The sequence below is a fragment of the Monopterus albus genome, unplaced genomic scaffold (assembly GCF_001952655.1).
Source record: "Monopterus albus unplaced genomic scaffold, M_albus_1.0 scaffold92.1, whole genome shotgun sequence".
Classification (NCBI taxonomy): Eukaryota; Metazoa; Chordata; class Actinopteri; order Synbranchiformes; family Synbranchidae; genus Monopterus; species Monopterus albus.
Window position 1 is genome coordinate 1962361 of NW_018127972.1, and position 25689 is coordinate 1988049.

The 25689-nt window shown below is 38.7% G+C and overlaps 1 protein-coding gene across 14 annotated transcripts in view; it reads left to right on the forward strand.

Moving 5' to 3' along the window:
* rbfox1 (RNA binding fox-1 homolog 1) overlaps window positions 1–25689 on the forward strand; it is a 315653-nt gene that overhangs the window by 252061 nt on the left and 37903 nt on the right. For 12 of the 14 annotated variants that reach the window (XR_002275544.1, XR_002275543.1, XM_020608189.1 and 9 more), the window contains 6 exons: window positions 2057–2200; window positions 2400–2453; window positions 5433–5525; window positions 13082–13142; window positions 13834–13887; window positions 18005–18137. Coding sequence is in view for 12 of the 14 variants with exons in the window: in XM_020608189.1 (XP_020463845.1) it covers window positions 2057–2200; window positions 2400–2453; window positions 5433–5525; window positions 13082–13142; window positions 13834–13887; window positions 18005–18137 (539 nt within the window). In the remaining 2 variants the exon portion in view is untranslated. The remainder of the gene's footprint in view (window positions 1–2056; window positions 2201–2399; window positions 2454–5432; window positions 5526–13081; window positions 13143–13833; window positions 13888–18004; window positions 18138–25689) is intronic. The other 2 variants (XM_020608181.1, XM_020608191.1) reach the window with 2 other exon arrangements.

A 25689-nucleotide genomic window follows, 5' to 3' on the forward strand; every position in this document is an offset into this window, starting at 1 on the left:
CCTGTATCCGGGATCTTGTCCTTTCGGTTATGACCCAAAGTTCATGACCATAGGTGACAGTCGGAACGTAGATTGACCAGTAAATCGAGAGCTTCGCCTTACAGCTCAGCTCCTTCTTCACCACGACGGATCGGTACATCGACCGCATTACTGCAGAAGCTGCACCGATCCGTCTGTCAATCTCCCGTTCCATCCTTCCCTTACTCGTGAACAAGACCCCAAGATACTTGAACTCCTCCACTTGAGGCAGGAACTCTCCACCAACCTGAAGGGAACAAGCCACCCTTTTCCGACTGAGAACCATGGCCTCGGATTTGGAGGTGCTGATTCTCATCCCAGCCGCTTCACACACGGTTGCAAACCGCCCCAGTGCACGCTGGAGGTCCTGGTTTGATGGGGCCAACAGGACCTCCGTGTGTTTCCTAATTATATCCACTGCATTAAATTAGGAGCTGGTGGGCTCTAATCAAGCTGTAAAAGCATCTCAAGGACTATTGATAGGAGTACAGTAGGATGCACCAGAACTCAATTGCAAGTGTCATAACAAAGTGTCTGAATACTTATTTAAACGAGATATTTTAGTCTTGTATATCTAATAAATAACACTTCAAAAACCCATTTTCATGTTATTGTTTTGGAGTACTGTGTGTAGACTGAGAAAAAAAAAACTGAGCCCATTTTAAGATGAGTCTGAAACATAAAATGTGGAAAAATAGAAGGGTCTTCCCATATGCACTGTATATACTGTGGCAAGAAAAATTTGGTGAACCAATGAGAATTGCCTGATTTTCTACATGATTTGGTCATAAAATGTGATTTGATCTCCTCAGTCACAAGTATAGACAAACAACATGCTTGAGCTAATACCACGCAGACAATTCTAATCTTCCATGTCCTTATTGAACACACCCATTACACAATCACGGTGAACTCTTGGATTTAATAACTGGTTGAATCTTCTTTTGGCAGCATTAACCTCAAACAAACACTTCAGAGTAGCATAATGTTGAGGAGCAATTTTAGACCATTCTTACTCACAGAGCTGCTTCAGCTCAGCCATATTCCCAGGATGGCTTGTGTGAATGGCTCTTGAAATCATTCCACAGCATCTCTGTTAGGTTGAGGTCAGGGCTCTGACTGGAACACTCCATATGGCAGATTTTCTTGTTTTGAAGCCATTCTGTAATATATTTACTTAAGTGTTTAGGGTGACTATCCTACTGCATCATTTAACTTCTACTGGGTTTCAGCTGGTGGAGAGCACCCTGATCTTGTCCTGTGAGATTCCCCCGATGAATGTGGGAATTATTTTTCCCCTCCATGATGGCAAGCTGTCCAAGTCTAGAGGCAGTGCCAAATTATGATGCTCCTTTCACTGAACTTTGCAGTTTAAATGTTGCACTTCCATATAGAGAAGTGCCTCATCAAATTCCAATGGTGAAAAAGTTTAAGTCACAAAATAAAATCACACTCATTTGACTTATTTTTGACAGCATGAGCATAATATTCTGTTGTCCATTGCATTCACTAACTTGTCGCTCATTGAATTCTTTGTACAAGTTAGCATGTCTCTTGGCGAGGTGCTTAGCTAATTAGATGTTTTGGCTCACTTGGCTTGCGTACATTTGAAACAAGCTGGGATATGTGATGTCTCTCTGCTTGCCCTGGCTGTTGGTTATGTGAGCAATATAATGCCACATTTAGCTTTGTGCATCTACAAGCCTTGGATGGTCAAGAAAAGAACTTGTATGCAGCCATGCCACTCATTTTTCACCATGAAAGCTACCTGCTCCCATATATGAAAATAGTTGGCACACCCACTATGACTGCAGGGAGTGGAAACACAGTGCTGCACACATGCACTACCCTGCTGTCACACATCCATACAGCTTAGGAATATCATTCTTAATAAAACACTGTCATAGTTCAAGTGTTGGTACTAATAAAATGGGGTATTGTATCATTTTTAAAAGTAGGATATTGCAATACCTTTCTAGCACTGCTATACTGTGCAGCACTGTGCCATTGTAAATCTTTGTAAACCTGTGTTTTCCAGCAGACAGATGATGCCCAGACAGACAGTCAGCCACCAACACAGACTGTAAGTGAAAGCACAGACAGCAAGGCCCAGCCTAAGAGACTGCACGTCTCCAACATCCCCTTCAGGTTCAGAGACCCAGATCTCAGGCAAATGTTTGGTGTAAGTACAACAATACAGAGTAAATGACATACATACAATTTGGCACATCTTAGGTTGATTTCTTTCTTTTTACAGAACATTTGAGTTGATAAAGAAAAGTTAAAGCAGTTGGGTTTTAATTTTCTGTCTAATTGATGGCAAATGAAAATATGTAAGGAGGTGTAACTTAGCATTTCAATGTTTATTTATTTGTTTACAGCAATTTGGCAAAATCTTAGATGTGGAAATCATCTTCAACGAACGTGGCTCTAAGGTAATTATTTTTATTATTATTTTTTTTACATTCTTCTTGCTTTTGTAGGTCTTTGATGGAATCTTGACCTATCTATATACTGAATATACAGAAATAAAAGTCATATTGCGCATCTTTACTTTTGGTAAGTAGGGAAACCCGAATTGGAATGTTCCTGTAAAGTCTCACTATTAAGCTTGACATCACACTGTTGGGTGTTTGAACTTGCGTGTTGAACTCAGGAGACCAAATTCATAATGGTAGGGGAAGATGATTTGCAGTTGGGACAACAACATTCTCGCTGACATCACCAGCTCAGTTAGGCTCAAATGAATAGTTTTCAACACATTACAACTGTTATCACTGTAATGTACATGTTCAGCAGAAAGGAAAATTATCATACAACTTCATCTTAAGATGAGTTCCTGCTTGCGAACCTTCTGCAAACTTTGGAACTCCAGTTTGAGTAGGCTTAATTTTGATAAACGGACTATGTATTTGAAATCTGAACAGTTATTTTTTTCACCCAAAACTATTCAAAATTAATACAGGAGACATAGTAATGTTGTAGGGGGGAAACATCTATTATACAACTTTCACAAGTCCATGACAACACAAATATAAAACAAGAATGCTTTTTGAGGATGGTGTAATACTTTGCTGTTACAGAACAAAATACTACAGCACAATAAGTTACTGTATGTGCTGTCAGTGATTGGGTGATAAATCACACTGAGGGAAAACATGACTGTGATGTTGATGAAAATGTAACAGATTGATGTTCAAAATTAATGATATTTTGAATTAAATTATATTAATTAATTGTATCTATTCACTATATTTCATTACCAAACCACAGAGTAGTGGCTGATCAGTACTGGTATATTAAAAGATCTTCCTTAGAAAACATCCTTCTTTAAAGTTCCCGTAAAAATCCTTAAGTTCCCGTGTGATTCTTCGAATAGAATTATTTATATGTTTTTAGGTTTGGCTGGTGTGCTTGTTACGTTGTGTATTTTTTCTTATTGCTGATGCCATTCCATAAATGTTTATTTTCATAAATGTTTTGTTAGATTAAATTTACCCTATGATGACTTCATCAGAAAGCTCTATTTACTATAACACCTTTCAATCTTGAATAAACATCTGCTATAAAAGCGAACATGTTTGAAGGAGCCATGCTATTAATCTTTGAGGTCTAAATACAATAGGACAGCATAGGCAGTGAATGAGAAAAGGGTGGGAGGCTTGAAAGTCAGCAACTGTAATGTAAATAAAATGTCTGACAAAAGTATTGCAATTTGTTCATTTACATTAAAAAAATCATTCACTTTTTTTTTTTTTTTTACTTTTTCCACTTACTTTAATTAATGTAATACTCTATATTCGAACGGCTTATTTTTATTTTGTGGGATTAAAGCTTTAATTTAATAATTTGGGGGCCTTGCCCAAATGTTTTCAGGGGGTGACAGGTCTGGACTGCAGGCAGGCCTGTTTAGTCCCAAGACATTCATTATGGAGCCCCGCTGTTGTAATAATGTGGTTTGGTATTGTCTTACTTAAATAAACAAGGCCCTCACTGAAAATATATCACATCTGGATGGCATCATATGTTGCTCCCTTCACAGGTGTGTAAGTTACCCATGCCACGTGCACTAATAAACCCTCATGCCATCACAGATGTCGGTTTTTGAACTGTGCATTTATAACAAGCTGGATGGTCCCTCTCTTCTTTAGCCCAAAGCCACAGTATCCATGATTTCAAAAAACAATTTCAAATATTGAGTTTTCAGAACACAGGACAGTTTTCTACTTCATCTCAGTCCATCTTAAATGAGTTCTAGCCCAGAAAAATGGGCAGTGTGTCAGGATCTTGTTTATATGTCTTTTTTCTTTTTTTTTTTTGCATTTGTGTGTTCACTGACAGTGGTTTCCAGAGGTGTTCCTGAGCCCATGCAGTGATTAATGCAGTGTCACCTGAAAGCCAGAAGATCACGGCCATTCAGTAGTGATTTTCAGCCTGGTCTTTTGCTTACAGAGATTTCTCTGGGCTCTCAGAGTCTTTTAATAATATTGTGTACTGTAGATGATGAAAATCCCCAAACCTTCGCAATTTTACATTGAGAAACATTATTCTTAAATTGTTGAACTATTTGCCACACAGAGCAATGAACCTCACCCCATCCACTGAAAGAGGCAGCCTCTCTGGGATGCTGTTTTTTATGCAGTCGTGATACTGACCTATTGTCAGTTAACTTAAGGTGTTGCAAGGTTTTCCACCAGGTGTTTTTTTTGTTGTTGTTGTTTGTTTAAGCATCCCAGTCTTTTGTTGCTCCTGTCCCAGGTTTTTTGAAATGCATTGCTGGCCTCAGTTTCAGATTATTTTTATATAGATTATATAAAATTCAGATTAATCTTATATTAACTAAAATACATCAAACATCTTATTTTGAACATTATATAATATCTTAGATTTGTACTGTTACAAATAAATATGGGGTAAATGGGTTTTTCAAAACATGTCATTCAGAAAACATACACTGCAAGAACCCTAACCAAATGCTTGGGACACATAGCTATAGCCTGAGTCTTTGAACATACTGTCCTTTATCACGATCAGTGAGCTCTTAAGTGCTCATTTAAAACACAAGAGTTTTCAACTTGCTCACAAAGTTACATTTCAGCCAGCAATAGAGAATTAGAAACCTTACTGAAATCTACATAGCTAAGCACATATGTCTGTGTTCATTTTGGAATGAATATTGCCTTAAACTACAACTGATAGAATGATAAGCTTGATAGACAGTACATACGTGGTCAGAGCTTTGTTAAAGGCTCATTTCCTGTCATCAAGGAGTTAATTTTTAATATAGGATTTAAAAGTTAAATATTTTGGTTTGTGCTTCAATTGAGTCATGCCATTGTTCACTACAATGTTGAGTATAATATGTAAAAAATAATGTACATGTTGTTTGACACCTGTCTTCATTCTGCATGCAGGGTTTTGGGTTCGTTACGTTTGAGCATAGCGTGGATGCCGACAGGGCCAGAGAGAAATTACACGGCACCGTGGTAGAAGGTCGTAAAATAGAGGTACATGGCCTCAAAAATTTCTTTGTACTCCTTCCTTCTACCTGTCTTTGTTTCCCTTTTTGTGTGTGTACATGTGTTAGCGTATTTGTGTGTGTGTGTGTGTGTGTGCATTTGACAGTCTACCACCACATTCCACCTTGCTATCTTTCTTATGACATCAAACTGTCATTATTTCTCTTTCCTTGTGCAGTTTTATTAACCTAAACACAAATAAATATCAACATATAAGTAGTCCAGCATTACTTTATGTGATAAACTTAGCTTGTTTTTCTTTGTTTTTAACTTTTTAAATTTCTTTTAATTTTGTATTGTCAGCAAAATTGGTATTAACGAAGGCTTAAAAGTGAAAGTCCACCACTACTCTTATACTGTAGATAGACATATTTGTAGTTAATAAAGGACAAAGATTGCTTTGGATTTTGGTCATGAATTTTCAATGGCAAAAATGTTCTTATATATTTTTATATAAGAAAGAGATTTTTTTATATTGTTCAGCAAGACTACTTACAGTACTGTGCAAAAGTCTTAGGCCACCATTAGATTTGTTGATTTAGCAATGTTATGACGACTATATATATATGTACATATGTATAGTATTTATTTCTCAGTCTCTATCAGAACTAAAAAAATATAGGAAGTATGTACATAGTACTAAAAAACACCAAATGTCAGGAAAAAATTCATCAAACAAACTGAATACCCCAGATGTGGTGCTCAGGCTTTTCTAGAGAAACATGAAGAAGCCAGAGAGGTCAAGGACAAAAACAGGAGTAGAAGATCAAGAAAACTGTCAAAATCTGATGCTAAGTACAAAGGGAGGTCACACTAAATATTGACTTTTGGAAGAAACCAGTTTGGTCTGAAAATGTAGTTTTTTTTAATATTGTGTACATATTTCCTGTATTTTATATCCTAATAAAGAGACTGAAAAATAAATACAAATTATCATTACAACCTTACTAAAACAGCAAAACTAATGGTGGCCTGAGACTTTTGCACAATACTGTAGGAATTTGATGACACCCGGTGAGCAAAATGCAAAGTGTGTAGTACCACTAACCTAATTCAGTAGCATGTCATTACCAAAGTGCTATTTCAGTGTCTTGTGTCTACTCACCTGAGTGTCTGCTACTCTGAGTGGAGACATGAAACAACCAGACTTGAAGCATAACTCTGTCTACTTCTGACCCGAGTTTCAATATACTGATGTCAATACCTTAAATCATGACTGGTGTAGCTGTTTCCACCAAACCCCCAACAGAGTCTATATCATCAACATTCCACCTGTGGACCATATCACAGTTTACACAGTCCATACTGAAATTTCAAAATATCCACTACATAGGCTGCACTTTGGAGGGGAATCACATGAATTTCTGATAGTTGGGCAGAACTGGCACTGAGCAAGAATCACATATTGAAATTTTAAAGAGTTATCAAACTTTAAAGTGTCTTTTTGGATGATCTTGGCTTTGCTACGATCTATCACACTGTGGTCTTCCATTGGTAATCCTTCCACTGGTAATCCTTTGTGTCTACACCTGTTGTACACCCAGATCTTTTATTTCTATGATTATGCCCTGAGAGAAGTTAGACTACCCTGGAACCACAACAAATCGCCTCCATCCATCCACATTTAATTGCTTACTCTGGTTGTGGTAACAGCAGGTATAATGACCTCTAAGTCCTTATTTCTAGCCACTCTCCATCTCTTCATGAGTCATCCTGGGGTGTTTCCATAGCAAATGGGATAATTAATCCCTCCTGCAAGCTTTGGGTCTTTCTCAATGTCTCCTCCCAAGCTGGACATCCCACGAAAACCTACAGAAGGCCTGGAAGCACATTTACTAGCTTCTTATGATGCAAAGGGCTAACAGTTCTACTCTGAATACCCTGCCAGTGTCTGAGTTTTCACTGTATGGCTAAGGTTGAGCCCAGCCACATTGCAAAGAACTAAGCTTGTGACCAAAGGTGAGATTTGAGATGTAGCTTGACTGTTAAATGGACAGATTTGTATCAGACTGTGCTGTTTTCACCATGACTGTCTGCTACAGCACCTGTATTTGCAGATCCATCAGTTTATCAGTTCATTTTTTGTTCCATCTCAATAACAAGACCCTGAAATATTCAAAATACTTCACTTGAAGCAGTGACTGCTGCCAAATTTTTAGCTAATATATAGCTAATATATGGGTTTCAAAAAATTGTTGGTGTATACGTAAGTCTGTTACAGAAGTTTGGCCCTTCACACACTTATTGCCATCCAACATCAGCAGCTTTTTTCAAAATTAAAATATTCACATATGGTAAAAGACTAGACCGTAGCTCACCTACAATAAATCCTTCAATCCTTCAATCTATTTTCCCCCACTGTAGTAACAGTACGCCAGGTTAAATAAATTTTACACAGTTTCCAAAATCCTCACATCTCCAGGTTAGCAAAAATATCACATATTGCAAGCAACTGTACCCACAACATGCCCAAAACGGTACCAGTTCCAGATCTTTGGATTATCTGGGGAAACTGCATCAACGTCAGCCATTTTAAGGCCACAGCAGCCTTGTGTGCCTATACAGAGACCATGCTCTACCTCACCCCTGTAACTCCTCCTTCCTGCCAAATGTCTATTATTATTATGTCTGAATACCTTTAGGACTATTCAGCCATAGGAACTTGCCATCTGTAATTGAACTTGTACCCTTTGTTCCAGGTTCTGCTTTTGGTTCCACTGCCCCCTATCCACTTTGGAGACAAGTTCCAGGAGCTAAATTTCAGCACCCCTCAGGAGGTAGCACTAAATCAAGTTCCAGGAACCTGTGAGGGGAGGTGGCAGGTGCTCACAGGGCTGTCACCCATGATTGGTTTAACGGCAGTGTCGTCACATCTTAAGTATTATTATAACAGTCATGGTCTGTAAACATACATACTGGTTTAGAGGTGAAATGGGAATTTCAGCGAGTGGGCCGCAAGCAAAGTGGTGAAGCTATCCCATTTCAAAAGCTTTTTGATAAACTGCTCATACAGTCTCCATTACTGGCTGATTTTGTTGCACACATGATTAAAAATTATTGTGGTCACCGACCTAAAGCTCTCTCAGCTGTGTAGAGAGGCATTCAGCCCTGTCCTTATGTAAACAGTGATCGACACGGCAACAATACAGTGGAAAAGCAAAGTGGACTGAATGCCAAGTTCCACAGACTATTGCATATACTAGGAAGCTAAATTTCCATGGTGGAAAAACACTACCTGTGAACACGGGTATGAAACTCTGTTTGTAAGATACAACTAATTCCCAAGGTGACACATTCGTCTTGCTATTATCTTAGCCCCCACTCTTTTTTTAGTCATTTATTTAGTACTGTGTTTTTTCTGTTTCCTAAAAATCTATGCAAAGATGTCATCACCATCAAGCTATAGTAGTTCTTCCATATACCTTGTTAATTTTTTACTGTTGGATGTCTTTTATCTTCCCTCAGTCCTCTGGTGGCTCTGGAAGGTCATACCCCTTATTCCTTAGCCATAGCAGTACTATCCAGTTCTCACGGTACAACCTGCGGTTTTGCAGGAGACCAAAAGTCTCCTTTTTTGCCCGTATTTTGGTGATAGGTAATTATGTTGACTTCGCAGACACTTCAGCCCTTCATATCTTTGTTGCATACTATAAGTTTGCAGACAAACTAATGCTCATTTCATCTCTGCCACAATTTACTTTCATGAAAGAACAAACATCAGCAGAATTCACTTTTACAGTTCCTCTGTGACACCTTCTTCTCAAAATATATAGACTTACTGAACAGCTAATAGTTAAACTAGGCAATTATCTCTCCATCAAACTTGACTTTGAAAGTACAAGCTTCTGCTTCAACCTACATCTGGAAGCTTCTGTGAGAGCCAGGAACATACTTTAGTCCAAGGTCTAATACCTTAACTTATCATTTTGATGCTTTTTTCCACCTATGGAACCACCAAACATGTGTCTTTCACAGCTGTCTACATTATGGCTTCCAAGCCACCCATTACTCCAACTACATTCTCATAATGGCAGCTTCCATTCCCTCAATACATAGTAACTAATAAATTACGTACAAACTAGAATTACTGCTTCATGGTTGTATGCCTCCACCAACCAGTCAAATTCACAGGAATGGAACAGATGTGAGGTCACTCATCTTGACCTTTGACTGCCAAAGTGTAATCACTTCATTATTTTAGCCAAATTTGAAGAAATTCCCCTAAGGCATTCGTGAGATAACAGGTTCAAAAGCATGGTACAAATGTGAGGTCCCAGTGACCTTGACCTTTGACCACCAAAATCTAATGAGTTCATCCTTGAGGCCAAGTGAATACTTGTGTCAAATTTGAAGAAATCCACTCAAGGTATTCCTGACATAAAAAGGGTTCTAATACGCAAATCAACAGCACATTTCTTTTTATTTAGTTCAAACTGTCAAACATCAATACAGGGGGAAATGCACAGATGTTTCAGCTATGCTTTCGTCAGACCTTCAGTTTGATAAATTATGCAAAACTGAACTGAAACAAAGGTCAATTTCTTGAAATATTTCGCAGTTCAGTTGGGATTTTTGTGGACAATGCTGTGTACAAAATTTAAAGAAGAACAACTGACCATGCACACATGGGTCCTATGTTCTATATATCTGTGAGCTAGGAAAAGATCATGGTTAATACACACCAGCTAATCCAAATTATAATCTAATTTTTATTCTGTGCAAAACTATCCTTTTTACAACATTAGTGTAAAGTCTTTTCTCAGGCTGTTTGCACTTTTACATCCAGTTTCCAATTGGTATTAATATGTGATCTGCATTTGGATCAGGAAAAACAAGTTAAAGCGAGGAGTAAAGACATCTAGAACACACTGCATAGAAAATGTTCTCATACTGTAACAAACCACATCTGGATCTGATAGACTACATTTCAGCCTGCTATTCCTGTCATCTCAACCTGCCCATCAAGAAGTACAGATGAGCCCTTTCACTGAAAAGGAAAATTAATTATGCCCCATAAAGTAGCATCACCTAGTGGGCGTTCAGACCAAAAAACCCTGTGTTAAAACAGAGGAAAGATGGTGTTGGTAGGGGTGGGACATTAAATAAAATTAAATATGATCTAGGGATATGGCCACTTATGGAGCCATAAGTTTGTACGTTTGTGAGAACCCTAACCACTGCACAGTGATTTACAATACTAGAGACAGGATTTTGCTTTTGTGGAATGTCATCATGGCAGCAGTTATTTTGTGTTACACAATGGAGATCACAAGGTAGACATATTGTGTTCCTATTACAGGGTAATCAGGAATGTACTATAACTAGCACAACCTTGCCGAATGACATCACTTTGTCTTGCAAACTTTGAGCCAAGGTCAACTTTTTAAACAGACAATCCAGTTTTATTTTTTTATTTTTTATTTTTTGCCTGTTTGCTGGCACCTCTGCTGACCCCATTCAGATATATGGGGTGAAATTTTTTTCATGAGAGTTTGAAGTCAGTCTGAGCCCAATCTTACTTCTACCTGCAACTTACCAATGCTGAAGAATTTGTCAACTCTGCCCCCTAATTTGCATATTGGAATTCAGTCACAATGCAAGCAGACTCAACTACTGTAACTGAAATGTGATGAGATGGCATTATCCAGATAATGTGTACAAATACAAATCGCTTGTTCATATCAAGTGGACATGCAGTCAATTATAAACACACAAAGTCTGTATTCCGCATCGTTTTTCATAACAAACTTAGTGCCCTTATGTTTACAATGACAAAAACCTCCTTCTTGATCAATAAAGTTTGATCCAACAAAGTTTATGTAATCTTACTTCTAATAACTAGTCTAGGGTCTTGAAATTGACTTGGCTAGCTCAAAACTGAAAATGCAACAGAACTCTCATCAACATCAGCTCCTTTCACCATCCCAGCACTCTGCAATGCACTACAGAATTTATGAATGTTTTCTTTCCTGACTAGTTTTTGCTTTCCAACTGAATCAATACCATGATTGACAAGATTTTACAATACTTCATGAAGCCAGGCACAGGAATCAGTGACAGTAGAAAAACAAGTGCTAAAGCAATGACACAAGTACAGCAGCATCAAAAAATGTTTAAGGTAAATGTAACTTTAGATTCATTTACATTCATTTACATATTTTTGTGTTTCATTACAGTTTAATGAAACTATGTGTTGGGAAAAAAAAAAAGACTAAATATGCTCTGGGTCACTGGCTTTATAGGGCTCTATTTGAGAGCTTAGCCAGTATATGGTGTACAAAGGAGATGTTTCTGTTTCAAATCAACCAGTAAGATGGATAAAGATAGCTTTTCCAGACAAAATGGTCGGAGTTATGCTTTAAGAAGACCAGCTAACTGCTTGTGTAGAGAGAACTTAGTTTGTTCAGTGGAATGATTGCAAAGTTTTCTTGGCCTCCTAAGTAAGATGCTGCTTATTCCTTTCTCATTCCCTCCTCCCCCACCATCCTTCAGCGGTAGCTTGTTTAGGGCCCCATCCAACACAGTTACAACGGTAACAGTACACAAACAAGTGGGAGGGGCCAAAAGGTTTGGGAATGGTAAGTGTGAGCGAGCTAGCCATTCTGCCAGCATTTCCTCTCACTCTTCCTCTCTCTTTGCAACGTTTGCAACGCTAAAACTCACGTGACATTTCTTTTTGAATTGTGGTTGAGTTGATGCTGTATATTGACATAAATGTATATTTCCTTGCGTGTCGGCGTGCGTGTCCATTCACTAAGTGTTCTCCTGAAGATGCGTGTGCGAGCGATACTGTCTGAGATATGAATCTTTTTGCACATCTGAGATTGTTGGAAACCCATTTATTCATTTGTTTTACTTTGGAAGACAATGCATCCTTATTTTGTTTTATCCTGTTACCTGTTTTTTGAATTTGGAATGACTGATTGATTGATTGATTGACTTGGTTGTTTTATTTCAATACATCTATTTTCTTTCATAGTTTCCCCCCCTTTTTTAAATCTTAATAATGATTCTTGCAACGAATTAGAGAGTGTCAATGCCTTGTGTTGCTTTGGTCACAACAGTTCTTCTCACATTTAAGGTTGACTGGATGTTGCATAATGCTCCCAACATACTGTATTTTCTTCTACCCTTTCTCCCAATGACATTTTATTTGTCTGTGTTTTCTCTCCATTCTCTTTCCATCGCATGCATCTGTACATTTACAGAACATTATTTTGCCAAGTGCGTTGGTAGTTTCTTTACTGTTGTCTGTATGTTACTGAAATGCCACTATAATTGGGGAGAGCATGCTGGAAAACAAGATAGAAAACATGCAAATGAAATGTTTTGAATGTGTTTTAAGTGTTTCTGAATGCAATTTTGAAAACACAAAAACACCCATGTCAACATAGATATAAATGACATGGGTGTTTGCCATCACACAGTGTTTGCTATGACACAGTGTACTGCTTTCTTACAACAATAAAAAACACTGCATGCAGATTTACTCTATACAAACACTACTGGCATAACTTACGGAGTTCTCTCTTCACCTGCTTTAGGTCAACAATGCAACAGCCCGAATAATGACAAATAAGAAGACTGTAAACCCATATGCAAATGGTAAGGCCATGCTCATGTTTACACTGCCTATAAAATTGTTTACCTCCTTTGTAAGTTTTTGTTTATTGTTTTATTACATTAAATCAAAGTAGATATTAAGCGGCTTTCCTGATACTGCTCAACAGTAAAAGACCCTTTAATGTCAAAGTGAAAACTGATTCTACAATATGATAGTTCCTACTTGAACTACAAATCTAACCTACAAAATACATGGTTGCAAAAGTGCTCACCTCTTTTGACTAATGCAGCTTAGGATTTTACATTGTTAGTTAAATTGGAGATCACCTGTCTGTTGTCAAAGGGGGGATATTTAGTAAGGTTTGCCTATCTAACATTTTGTGTTGCCAGAGAATTTATTTGCTGCTATAATTCATGTAACTGCAACTCTAATTCGTGTAACTCTTTTGTTATGTCATTAGAAAATGCAATTTCAGGCAAGAATATTAGCTATTGAAATAATAATTTTGTAATTTTGTATCCAACATTTTAAAATATATTTGCTACTAGCATGTCAAGGAGGTCTAATCTCTAAAAAATTTCAGTCTGTCGATTAAATGTTCATGTGGTCTAATGTGTAGATTAAAATTCAGTCAGAACATACTGGGCAAACAAACTAACCACAGTAAAACATTGTTCCCTGCTCTGCCTATTCGTCTTTGTTTCTTAGTCTTGCTGTTTTTCTATGTTTCAGGCTGGAAGTTTAATCCAGTGGTCAGCGCTGTCTACAGCCCAGAATTCTATGCAGGTAGGAGGACATGCCCTTCTCCATCAGTCACCATCTCCTTTGTCATTATCTTCCTCCTCCTCATTCTTTTTCTTCTTCAGTTTCTTCATCATCTTCATTTTCTCCTCCTCACGGTAAACCCCCAGCCACAACCTAGCCAGCTATCATTCACCCCAGCATTTATCTATAGCCACTGCCCAGCTCCCACTCTGTCATTAACCATGGCCATTTGAGTGAAAAACACCTGGATTTTGTGATAAGAGGAGCAAAGACAGATAAAAAAGTGTGGCAGAGGAGTGAAGAAAGGTAAAGGACAAGAAAAAGGGAAATCTAATTGTTCGTTTCTGCAAGGACTTTAAAAGGTATGAATTATATTTTGTAAATTAAAATCAATATTTTCAATTTCTCCAGACATTTGTTTGCCTAATTCACCCCCACACTCTTTTAATTATGAAATGGCTTTGTATTGATTTACCTTTGTCTCACCTTTCAAGTACCCAAAATGCCAATGGGGCATATGTGTGTGTGCGCGTGTTCACATATGCAAAGAGTGTACAAGCTTTTCAGGCTTTTTCTGTATTGATAATTTGTGGAAATTATGTTATTAATAGGCTATTACAGTGATTCAGGCTAGGGTCCAAGAGGTGGTTAATTGGTTCATGTTTTTTTTTTTAAAGAAGAGCAGATTAAGAGTAGGTGCACATTCATTTGCCTAAAATTTTAAATACGTTTTTCATATGACAACCATTTGCACACATATTCGTGTTTCCAGGTTGTTTTAGTAGAAAACTCAGTCCATACTTAAAATGTAAAAGTGGCTAAATCTCTTTTTCTGTACTTTATTTAGTTGGCAAACAACACCGCATCAGAGTCAACATCTGGTGAGGACTGAGAGAGGCAGTCAGTTTATAAAATCATTATTTTATGGTCATGACATCATCTGACAAGCACAGGTCAATGACAACAGCTGTGCTGTATCATCTGCTATACTGACATTTAAAATATGTGATCAAAGAAAAAGTTAGAGGGCAGAAAGTTCTCTTGTTGCGGTCACACAGCCCCTGCCTGTAACTAGGCAATGAACACAACCAGTTAATCTGGATTTATAGTAAGCACAAGGAGTCCTACCATTATTATTTTGATTTATAGCTGAGTATCTGATTTCACCCATTGATATCACCTCTGCAATAATAGCTGCATGTGTTGTACTATATGCGATCAGGCTGTGTCATGCTTTATATTCCACACAGTATCTGTATTTACATTATTTCACTGACTTTGTGATACAAAGCATCAGTGACCTATACACATAGATGTTTAGAACTTTGGTAGAATACACATTTTATATTAATTTGACCAATAAGGGGAATGGGTAGCAAGGCTAATTTTAAAAATAATTTGAAGTTTCATTAAATAACTGGGAGTAATTCAAATTATAATCCTTATCCATTTAATTTGTTATATGCATAATTATATAAAAAATGAGTCCATGTAGCGATGATGTCCAACACCATCAATAAATTGTAGTTTATCTTTAGTTTTACTTCTGAGTCATTAAATGCTATAACATAGGTTTTTGGGAATCACAAATTATCAAGTTGTCAAATTCTGATGTACAACAGAGCAAATATCTCTCAGTCTCAGTTAATAAGCCACTTCTTGAAAGTTAGTTGTAAGCAAAGAGTAATATAGCCCCCCAACTCCAACCTCAAATATGTTTTAGGTGATAGAAAATACAGGAGTTTCTCTGCTTCTTCAAATCTAATAGTCTTCTCACTTTTCATTCAAATCTTTAATGTTATAGAATAAAAAGTTGTATGTAGTCATCAGTTACATATTGAATAGCTGGATGGTGATATACCCTAGCAGACCATTAAATAAGAACAAACAAACAAAAAAAATACACATAGCTACACACCTGGATTAGGCAATTTACCCCATTCTATTCTTATATTCCATTCATTCTGGCTTTGGTTATGGCAGGCGATGGCAGTCAGATACTTCTGAAGCTCTCTCAGAGAGACCATTGGGTTCTTGGTCACCTCCCTGGCCAATGCCATTCTTGCCTGGTTACTCAGTTTGGCCAGAAGGCCAACTTTAGAAAAAGTCCCAGTCCAAACATCTTCCATTTCACAATTAGTGAGGCCACTGTACTCCTGGGAACACTCAAAGATTTAGAAATGGTTATATATTCCTGTTCTTATCAATACTGTGCCACAGTTTTACCACTGAGGTCTGCACAAAGTTCCTAGGGCTTAATGTTTTGGATTTTGTCCTGACATACAGTGTGAACTGTGGGAGATTACTGTATATAAACTATTGTAGTGGATCTGTCTCAGTTTGATAGATAAAACCATTACCTCGGAGCACCATTTCCATTGACAGCAATTAATTAATCATAACTTATAAATCTAATTATCAACCAAATTATTAACCTTAAGTCTGAAGGATGGGTTCTTGTCAAAACAGTGACCTTGGCTTTACAACTACAAGGAACAGAGAGAGCAGCTGAATACTGGCAAGTAAATGACAAGATAGAATAAATTGATTGGATGAATATTAAATAACGTGATTAATTTGAGCTGATAGACTTATCCTAATGATTATGGCAAGATGGGAATTTGGAAAGTGAATTTGGATTCCTAAACACTGAGTGCAGATCACCTCTGGCTACATCCTGTAAGAACAGACAATGCGTCCTGATGCACACCAACACTGTTTGACATCATGTCTATAGCCGCATACTGATAACTAGTTTATTTACCTTACTTAAAAATAATCTTTATGATACACAAATTATTCATAGTCAATTCCAGCAGAGCAGTTGTTGATTTAAGGGTTAATTTTGAGTTCATGTGGTCATTAAAATACTTTTGGGTACCCGATCTCATGCTTCACAGCCTATGCACTTGTTGGGAAAATTGCAAATGCGATGAGGTGGTCTGAGCAGGCGTCATCACTATCTTTATTTCCAGTCAAAACGAGCACCCAAGTTGCATACACATGGCCTCAGCTTCTCATCTCCTCCCACTTCAGCATAAGCACATTCTTTCATGGCAGGAAAACACCAAACACACCAATGCACAAAAAATTAGACATGTTTGAGGAAAACTGCAGAAGGACTACATTTGATGCAATGCAGAAATTGTACTGGCAGGAAAACAGAGCCCATGGTGTCTGCGGTCATGCCATCATTCATACATGAAAAAAGCACACAGTATAGCATAATAAATTAAAACAATTAAGCAGCAGAGTTTTCAAAGGAAGCCACTCAAGACCTTTTTATGCGGAGAGCTCACTTACATCCAACTTTAAGTTCTGCCAACTTCAACGGCAAACCCTTTTTTGGCCGTTTAATGCACAAAAAGGGGCTCATTCTGTAATTCTTAGTACATTTAGCCATATGTACTGCAATTGTCATTAGTTTGCACTATTGCTCAGTATTCTTATGTCTTAATGAGTCCTAAATTGTTCTCTATCTGTATATACCAAGCACTCCTTTTCATTTAGGCCATATTAATAATTCAGTGGAATAGTACTGAGAGGAGCCATCACTGTGACTTTAAGGTGGCCAGGCCAGTGGGCCCTAAAATCAAGGTGACAAAAGATGAATAGGAACAATTACAAGTTTCACATTTCTTCTTGTCTCTCTTTGAGAAACTCTTATCCTTTGGCTCAAACCTTCCATTTTTCATCAGGTCAATGAATGATTCACTGTATCTATTAGCATTTTATTAGATCTCCTTTTTGAAGAGATGTATAATTAGGACTGGAAATGGCACTTCAATCTCCTTCTCAACCTTCACTCACCCCAGTTCTCAAATTAAGCTTAGTGTCAGCTGGCCCCCCATTAAGATTAATGATAAGTTAATAACAATACCACTGTAATTGCTCCACTCCTCTGCCACTCTCTCTTTATTATTTCTTTCTCTTCCAATTTTTCCCACAAAACTGGAAATGGGAGGACACTTTTCACATTCTCTTCAGGATGTAAATGTCAATGCCAACTATAGGCGTACAGTTCTTTGTACTATACCATGCAACAAACACTATTTAAATAACCTGCCTTGAGCAGAAATTGTGTCACTTTTTGATCTCAAGTATCAGGTGTGTATCATTTTCTGTTCTCTGCTTCCAGTACCAAGTTTTCCCTACCCAGCAGCCACTGCAGCAGCAGCTTACAGAGGAGCCCACCTACGGGGTCGAGGACGCACAGTATACAATGCATTCAGGGCGGCTGCTCCACCTCCCCACATTCCAACTTACGGAGGGTGAGCATCCTTTTTCACTCTTGTCCTGTTCTCATTTTTCCCTCTTCTTTCTCTCTTTCTGTTGTCCAGTGGCAAATCCTGAGTCTCTGTACTCACAGTTAGTAGAGCGATGCATGTCAGTCTCACCTCCCCCACTTTCACAGCATGTTGAATCAACCAACAGACATGTTCTAAGACATGTCCCTTTACCAGGACTCATGGGAAATGACTGTCAATTTCATCTTGTACTGTGGTATCATCGAGCAAGGCTGTGTTCATGGAGGAATGGGAGGTCCTCCACTTTTGGAGTTTACCAAGTTGCCAAGAACTCTGGAGACAAGCCAAGGAGCGCTATGCATTTTAGCAGTGACATCTGATTTACCTTTACTTTGTTAGTACCTTCCATTTAATATTCCCAATGATGGCAAGCAAATGGGGACTAAGGAGGCTGGATAGAAGTCCATTTAAGGATGGGAGCAGATAGGATTTTTTTCTTTTGTTCACATTTGTCAGGTTTGCTTCCAAATGCAGCACAAACTGTATCAGAGGTTCCAGATAATCAGAAAAGAAAATGCTATTTAATGCACATTTTTATCTGCTACTGCATAGATAGTCATTGCACAGCATGCAGGCCACATAGCGTATGTTTTGGTGCCCACAGTTGGTGCCCACAGTTGCCCCCTCACTTAGGGACAGCATGTTGTTGGTATTATATACTTCAGTTGTGTCAAGAGGTCATCGGGTTGAACCCCTGTCAGATGAGTGTGCCAAGAGTGTGGATCATTTTGTAATAAAACAGCAGCTTGGGAAAGAACAACCAACTGCAGGGCAAAGTGAATTATGTCAAGTGTAAGACAAAGGTGGAGAGGAAGAGAATGAGCAAATGAGTGCAAGACAGAATAGGTAGAGAACAGGTCTGCAAAATGAGAAAGGTTTGTATCATAGAAAAAACACTTAACAGTTAATATTTTAACGCTATGCATACATTCTTTGCATACATATGCATTTGCATGCAACTATGCAATAATGATAAATTTCCAATTGGCAGGAACCAAAGAAGGAATAATACTGATAACACTGGTCTAATTAAAGAGCAACAATATGTCATGTCAGAGTCCTGCACAGGGTCTGGTACCCACAGGTCCCTGATGGGTACCTGTAAAAACTGATAATGGGTAAAGAAAAGTTTACATTAATTCACATGTGCGGGCACAGGTAAAAAAAAACTAAAAAAAAAAAACTAAATGCAAGCAGGTAGCGAGTGAAATAAACACAATTGAGATTAAAAATAAACAAATAAAGGTGCAGTTTCTTTTAAATGTCTAATCCAGCATAATTTTATCAATCCTAAATAACCAATATATTTACTCTGAAGGCCTATGGCACAACGACTGATGCCTCTACTACATCTTGCTAATAGGTGGGTTTCATCTGACATCACATCAGTGTGTTGCTGTAGTGTGAAAGAAAGATGGATAGCAGAAAGAAAGAAGGCAGTAATATAACAAACTCTCAAAGTACCTGAAGTTTGTAGCATTTATGGCTGATCAATTCAGTCACACCAACAAAGCAGACAAAGCTTTTATTGAGTACCAAGAGTAGCTGTTTATAAGGCGGAAAATGTAAAAAACTGACCATAAAACTCTGGTATAGTGTCAAAGAGTTTTTCCTTGCCCCAATGTTTCTTCTCTGTTAAACAGTGTTTCCCTTAGCGCCCCCATCAGTGGTCAGAGCTAGGATAAATTAGATTGACTTTAAAATGGCTATGGCATGCTCATTTCCAGCCATTTAATCTTTAATCTTGGTACCTCTAGATTAACTAAGCACCCATAATAATTCCAAATAGTCTTTAATTATTTCAGAAGATAAAACGTGTGAGTCTCCTCCTGAAAATGGGAGAATAGTTTGTGAATGCACACAACTCCTGTTGCCAGTGTTGTGGCGACATCTGTTTCCCCATTGAGATGCATTTCCCATAACCTGAATCTTAACATTAACCAAACCACAACCACTGAGGGGGGAGCTACATGAAACCAAGTTTTCAGTTTTGAACAGGGGAAACACATCTCAATGGAGGAATACTTATAGACACCAGACCAGTCAGGAAGCCAGGACAATGCTTAAACAAAAACATTAACAAATAAGCTACGTTTTCAACAATGACAATACCTCATTGACATTGTTTCCTGCTATGTTCGAGCCAGAATATGAAAGTGGACACAACCACAAACTGCAACAGCATTAATACATTTGAATTTCTCCTCCTAGGTAAACAATGGTATATGTACATATGCTATATTGCCAAACGTATTCACTCACCCAGCCAAATCATTGAATTCAGGTGTTCCAATCACTTCCCTGGTTACATGCAGACCACTTCTACTAACATTTGTGAAAGAATGGCTCGCTCTCAGGAGCTCAGTGAACTCCAGCGTGGTACCGTGATAGGATGCCACCTGTGCAAGTCCAGTCGTGAAATTTCCTCACTACTAAATATTCCACAGTCAAATGTTAGTGGTATTATAACAAAGTGGAAGCAACTGGGAACAACAGCAACTCAGCCACGAAGTGGTAGGCCACGTAAAATCACAGAGCGGGGTCAGCGGATGCTGAGACGCATAGTGCACAGAGGTCGCCAACTTTCTGCAGAGTCAATAGCTACAGACCTCCAAACTTCATGTGGCCTTCAGATTAGCTCAAGAACAGTGTGTAGAGGGCTTCATGGAATGGGGTTCCATGGTCGAGCAGCTGCATCCAAGCCTTACATCAGCAAGTGCAATGCAAAGCATCGGATGCAGTGGTGTAAAGCATGCCGCCACTGGACTCTAGAGCAGTGGAGACGTGTTCTCTGGAGTGATGAATCACGCTTCTCTATCTGGCAATCCCATGGACAAGACTGGGTTTGGCAGTTGCCAGGATAATGGTACTTGTCTGACAGCATTGTGCCAAGTTTACAGTTTGGTGGAGGGGGGATTATGGTGTGGGGTTGCTTTTCAGGAGCTGGGCTTGGCCCCTTAGTTCCAGTGAAAGGAACTCTTAATGCTTCAGAAGACATTTTGGACAATTTCATGCTCCCAACTTTGTGGGAACAGTTTGGGGATGGCCCATTCCTGTTCCAACATGACTGTGCACCAGTGCACAAAGCAAGGTCCATAAAGACATGGATGAGTGAGTTTAGTGTGGAAGAACTTGACTGGCCTGCACAGAGTCCTGACCTCAACCTGATAGAACACCTTTGGGATAAATTAGAGCGGAGACTGCGATCCAGGCCTTCTCGTCCGACATCAGTGTCTGACCTCACAAATGCGCTTCTGGAAGAATGGTCAAAATTCCTATTAACACACTCCTAAACCTTATGGACAGTCTTCCCAGAAGAGCTGAAGCTGTTGTAGCGGCAAAGGGTGGGCCAGCATCATATTAAACCCTATGGATTAAGAATCGGTTGTTACTCAAGTTCATTTGCATGTGAAGGCAGGCAAGCGAATACTTTTGGCAATATAGTGTATGTTCCAGTGAAGAGATTTGTAACACTAAACAAAATGAGTAGTTGAGAACCCTCACATTTTAAATGGGATAATGCAGACATAGTAACTTCTCCAGCCTTACAAAAATTGTCTCTACAGAAACAATGTATTAACAGGCATGCAATGTGTGTGTTTTTTTATTTTACATACCTTAGGTAAAGTCACATCAAGTAGTGGAAACATCACTCTCTTTCAAGTAGCTTCAAGGTCGGTAAATCCAACCAGTGATCACTGTGTCTTCTCCCACAAATCCCACGCGTTGCAGGCAACCACATTCTCAAAGTACTGAAATGTATTCACACAGGTAGCGTTGCACTGACAATAACATCATGGATTGTTACATGCAGCAGACACATTGGCCTCAAGCATTCAAAACAAACAGGTACTGTGCTCCAGGGGAATCCAGCATTGATGAGCTGATCATTCAGTGCCACAGGGGGCTTCACTGGCCAGCTGCTTGTAGGTTAGACCCGGTCAGGTAAAACACAGGTCTCTGTACATGAACATTCTCGGACATGCAGTAACCTCAGGCCCTGTATTTTTCTCCACGTCCTCTGGTCACAGTGCAGCAGCAGGAGGTAAAATATATCCACAAATCCACGTGCAGTCAGCAAATTCCACTTTTAGAATGGCAGCAGTGGATGTCATGCAAGGTCACGTGAATGCACAACTGCATGGTGATTATGACCATTCAAGGAAATCCATAAACTATAATGTAAGAATTTACATTGTTGGAAAAAAAGTCTCATGAGCAAGAGTTTCTGAGACTTGTATAAATCGAGTTAGTTCTGCAAAGAAATACTAGAACATTTGTATGCCAAATTTTTTGAGCTTTAGGTCATGTGTAAAATCATAATTCATTGTAGATAAGTCAGAAAACCAGGATAAGCATGCTGGCTAACTGTGCCCTTGCAATGAGCTGCAGTGACGTCTTCATCTTGTTTTGCGATTATCATCCACCTGACCTTTGAGAGTGGTTAAACAACCATAACTTTAACGTCGAGAGACATCAAAGCTTTGCGTGTGCGGGGCGAGTGCAGGTTTTCAAAATTGGACCTGTGCAGGACTCTGTGTCATGTCAGCTTATTGATGACTGATGACTGAGATCTGCCAGCATGGTCTACTGATAAAAATGAGTGACTTTACTCTTATGTAAATATTAGAAGTTGGATGTATGTATTAAACCATTGCAGAAAAAGATGGCACAAGATGATATAATTGAAAGAGCAGCAGTCATGTAAAACCATGAGAAGTGTGCTACAGACTGTACTTTCATTAACGCTGCTGCACCATTTAATTGCTCCAGTGGCAGTCAGATGGTGAATTATTAATGTGGACCATGATGTATTTTTATTAAAGCTGTCTGTCTCAAGTGGCAATGAGCCAACTCCAAATAAATCCTGTGACACAGTTAGGAAACCAAGTTTGCTTTCTATATATGTTGTTCATTAAATGTTCCTTTATATCTTTAAGGGGGGCCTGACATGACAGTTTGCAGTATCAGTGGGCCAATAGCTGCATGTAGTTGTGCCACAAGTCCCACAGAATGCATTTTAATGAGTGAAACAGCTTTTTGGGCCACCTTGACATTTGAGAATTATTGATTATTAGAGATAGCACAAATGTTGTAAAACCAGTCTAATGCCTGGTGAAATTAGACCTCTGAGATGCTCTTTATGTTAAATGCAACAGTATCCTCCTCATTTTATTGGACGCTAGATGAAGAATGCTTCCTCTGTTGCACACACAGAATTGTTATTGTCAGCATTAGAGGTCATGCAATGCTTTCATATTAAAAGACAAAAGCTTCCACTACAGATCAGGAGACAATAATGCACACACAAACACATACATGAAGTTATGATTAGACTGCATTAGTCTGCATCGTGAGGAGGCTGGGGAAGATGGATGAGTGAATGGATGGATGATGTGAGAAAATGCAGGATTTGCTCACAGGACACCAGTTTATATATATATTTCAATGAGCATCCTAAATCCTGCATAATAAAAATTATTTAACCCAAACCTTAATGCTTTTCTAAACCTAACTGTGGTTTTGTAACTAAACCTAACAACATTGTTTTAGCTGTAATGAATGAAATTGTGTTTATAATTGTTTTCATGACAAACATCGATTACACTTGATGGTGGAATGGCCATATGATTGTTGCCATGACAACAAACATCTGGTAAGCATGCTACTGGATGGGTCCTGTAGTTTGTAATCTAAGGTCGAGACAAGCAACACACATTGTTGTTTAGTTTGAAGGACTTGTAAAGAAAATACACCTAGGCAAACAGTAGCCTTTGTGGGTATGTCAGTTTTAATAATCACATGATGAAATGTCAGGAGATGAAACGAACACAGTAAGGCTGTTTTTAGTGTTACGGAAAACAAATTTCACTGTGTGTGTACAGCAGGAGATCAGTATAGCTAATATACTGTATATTACATGCTTTGCCTGTGCAAAGCAAAATGCATAAAATATATCAATTTATGTTTCTACTGCAAATAAAACATACTCTTTTTAGTCAGGAGTGACAGAAACTGACTTCAGTTCAGGCAGGGGAGGGGCAGTATATGGTTGAGCCTCTCAAAACCCTAAGGCGTAAAGTGACCATCTGAGCATGGCTTGCTTTCTTTTGGTGTAAAATAGTGGTACATTGTGCTGTCATGGAGTGCTACATATCCTTTTTTCAACAGACCTTCAGCTTTCCATTTTTATCATGTATGTTATTAAGTTAATTTTATTATGTAGTGTAATAGATGAAATTGTGTAGACAAAAAAATATCAAAAGCAGAAATACATTTTTCACATTTTCTCATACTTAAAATTTGCAATAACACAGATCCTAGCAATTTGAAATTAGAAAGATGAATAAATGAGTCTCTTGTTTCAGTTCCAAGTCTCTGGAAGTGTTCACTGTCTTTAGTTTTATTGATGTTCCCCCTTTTTACAGAGATGTATCTAGGTGTTTTCCTTACTTTTTTGTGTGATAGACAAAGTGGTAGTTCCTGCCCAGCTGCACACACAGGAACACATCACTCTTTTGACACTTCCATAGTGTGTTCCAACAGCACACATTGCCAGCACCCCATGCTGGCTGTCTGGGATTTGTCCAGCCCCTGACTCCTGGCAACAGAAAGGTGCCCATAGCTCTAAGCAGCCTGAAATCCCAGCAGAGCTTTGATCAACTCGGCTGCAAACTTCTCCTGGAAGACTTGGCATTTCATGAACTGCTCCAGCCGAAAGACACAAATCTCCCTGTGGAAAATGTAACTGTTTCCCTGAGTAGTGTCCAGAAAGTGGTGAAAAGGTGTGTTGTACCACTTTCTTGTCTTCCTTTGGACACTGTGTGTTCCCAGCATCTGGTCCGAGTGCTCAACTCCTCCCATATATCTGTCATAGTCTGCCGCAACGGTGGGCTTTAGAACAGAAACCCTCTCACCCTGGCTAACCTCTGTTTTCCTCCACCTCAGTATAGTATGCTGTGTGCACTGTTGACCACACAAAAACCTCCCTAGTATCCATCCATTTGACATCCAGAAGGTTGTCTCAAAGCCACCTAACGGAGCCCCTCAGAGATTTGTTGGTAAGTGAATTTTCCTTTGAGGAAAGAACCACAACTCTCCCTTCCCTGTATTTGCCACAAGTACTGAAGCACAGCTGAGTGAGGTGTCTGAAGAGGAAGGGACTTGTGTAAAAGTTGACGCAGTACACTATGTAGCCAGAACCCAGGCTGTCCTTATTGACACAAATTGTGACAACATCAAAACTGTCCCAGTTGCAAACTGTTACTCACCAGGGGCCTATTTCAAGAAGGCGGTTTAACAAACTCAGAGTTCAAACCTGAACTCTGAGTTGACTTACCCAGAGTTGGAAAACTCTGAGTTTTTGGTTTCAGAACAGCTGAAAAGAGTTGGTTTAATCAACTCTGAGTTGTTTGACTCAGAGTTAGGCGCGTGCCACGCGACTATAAAAAGCCCTGAACAATGGAGTGAAGAAATTACGAGTCACCATGGCAACAGGACCAAGCCAAAATAGGTC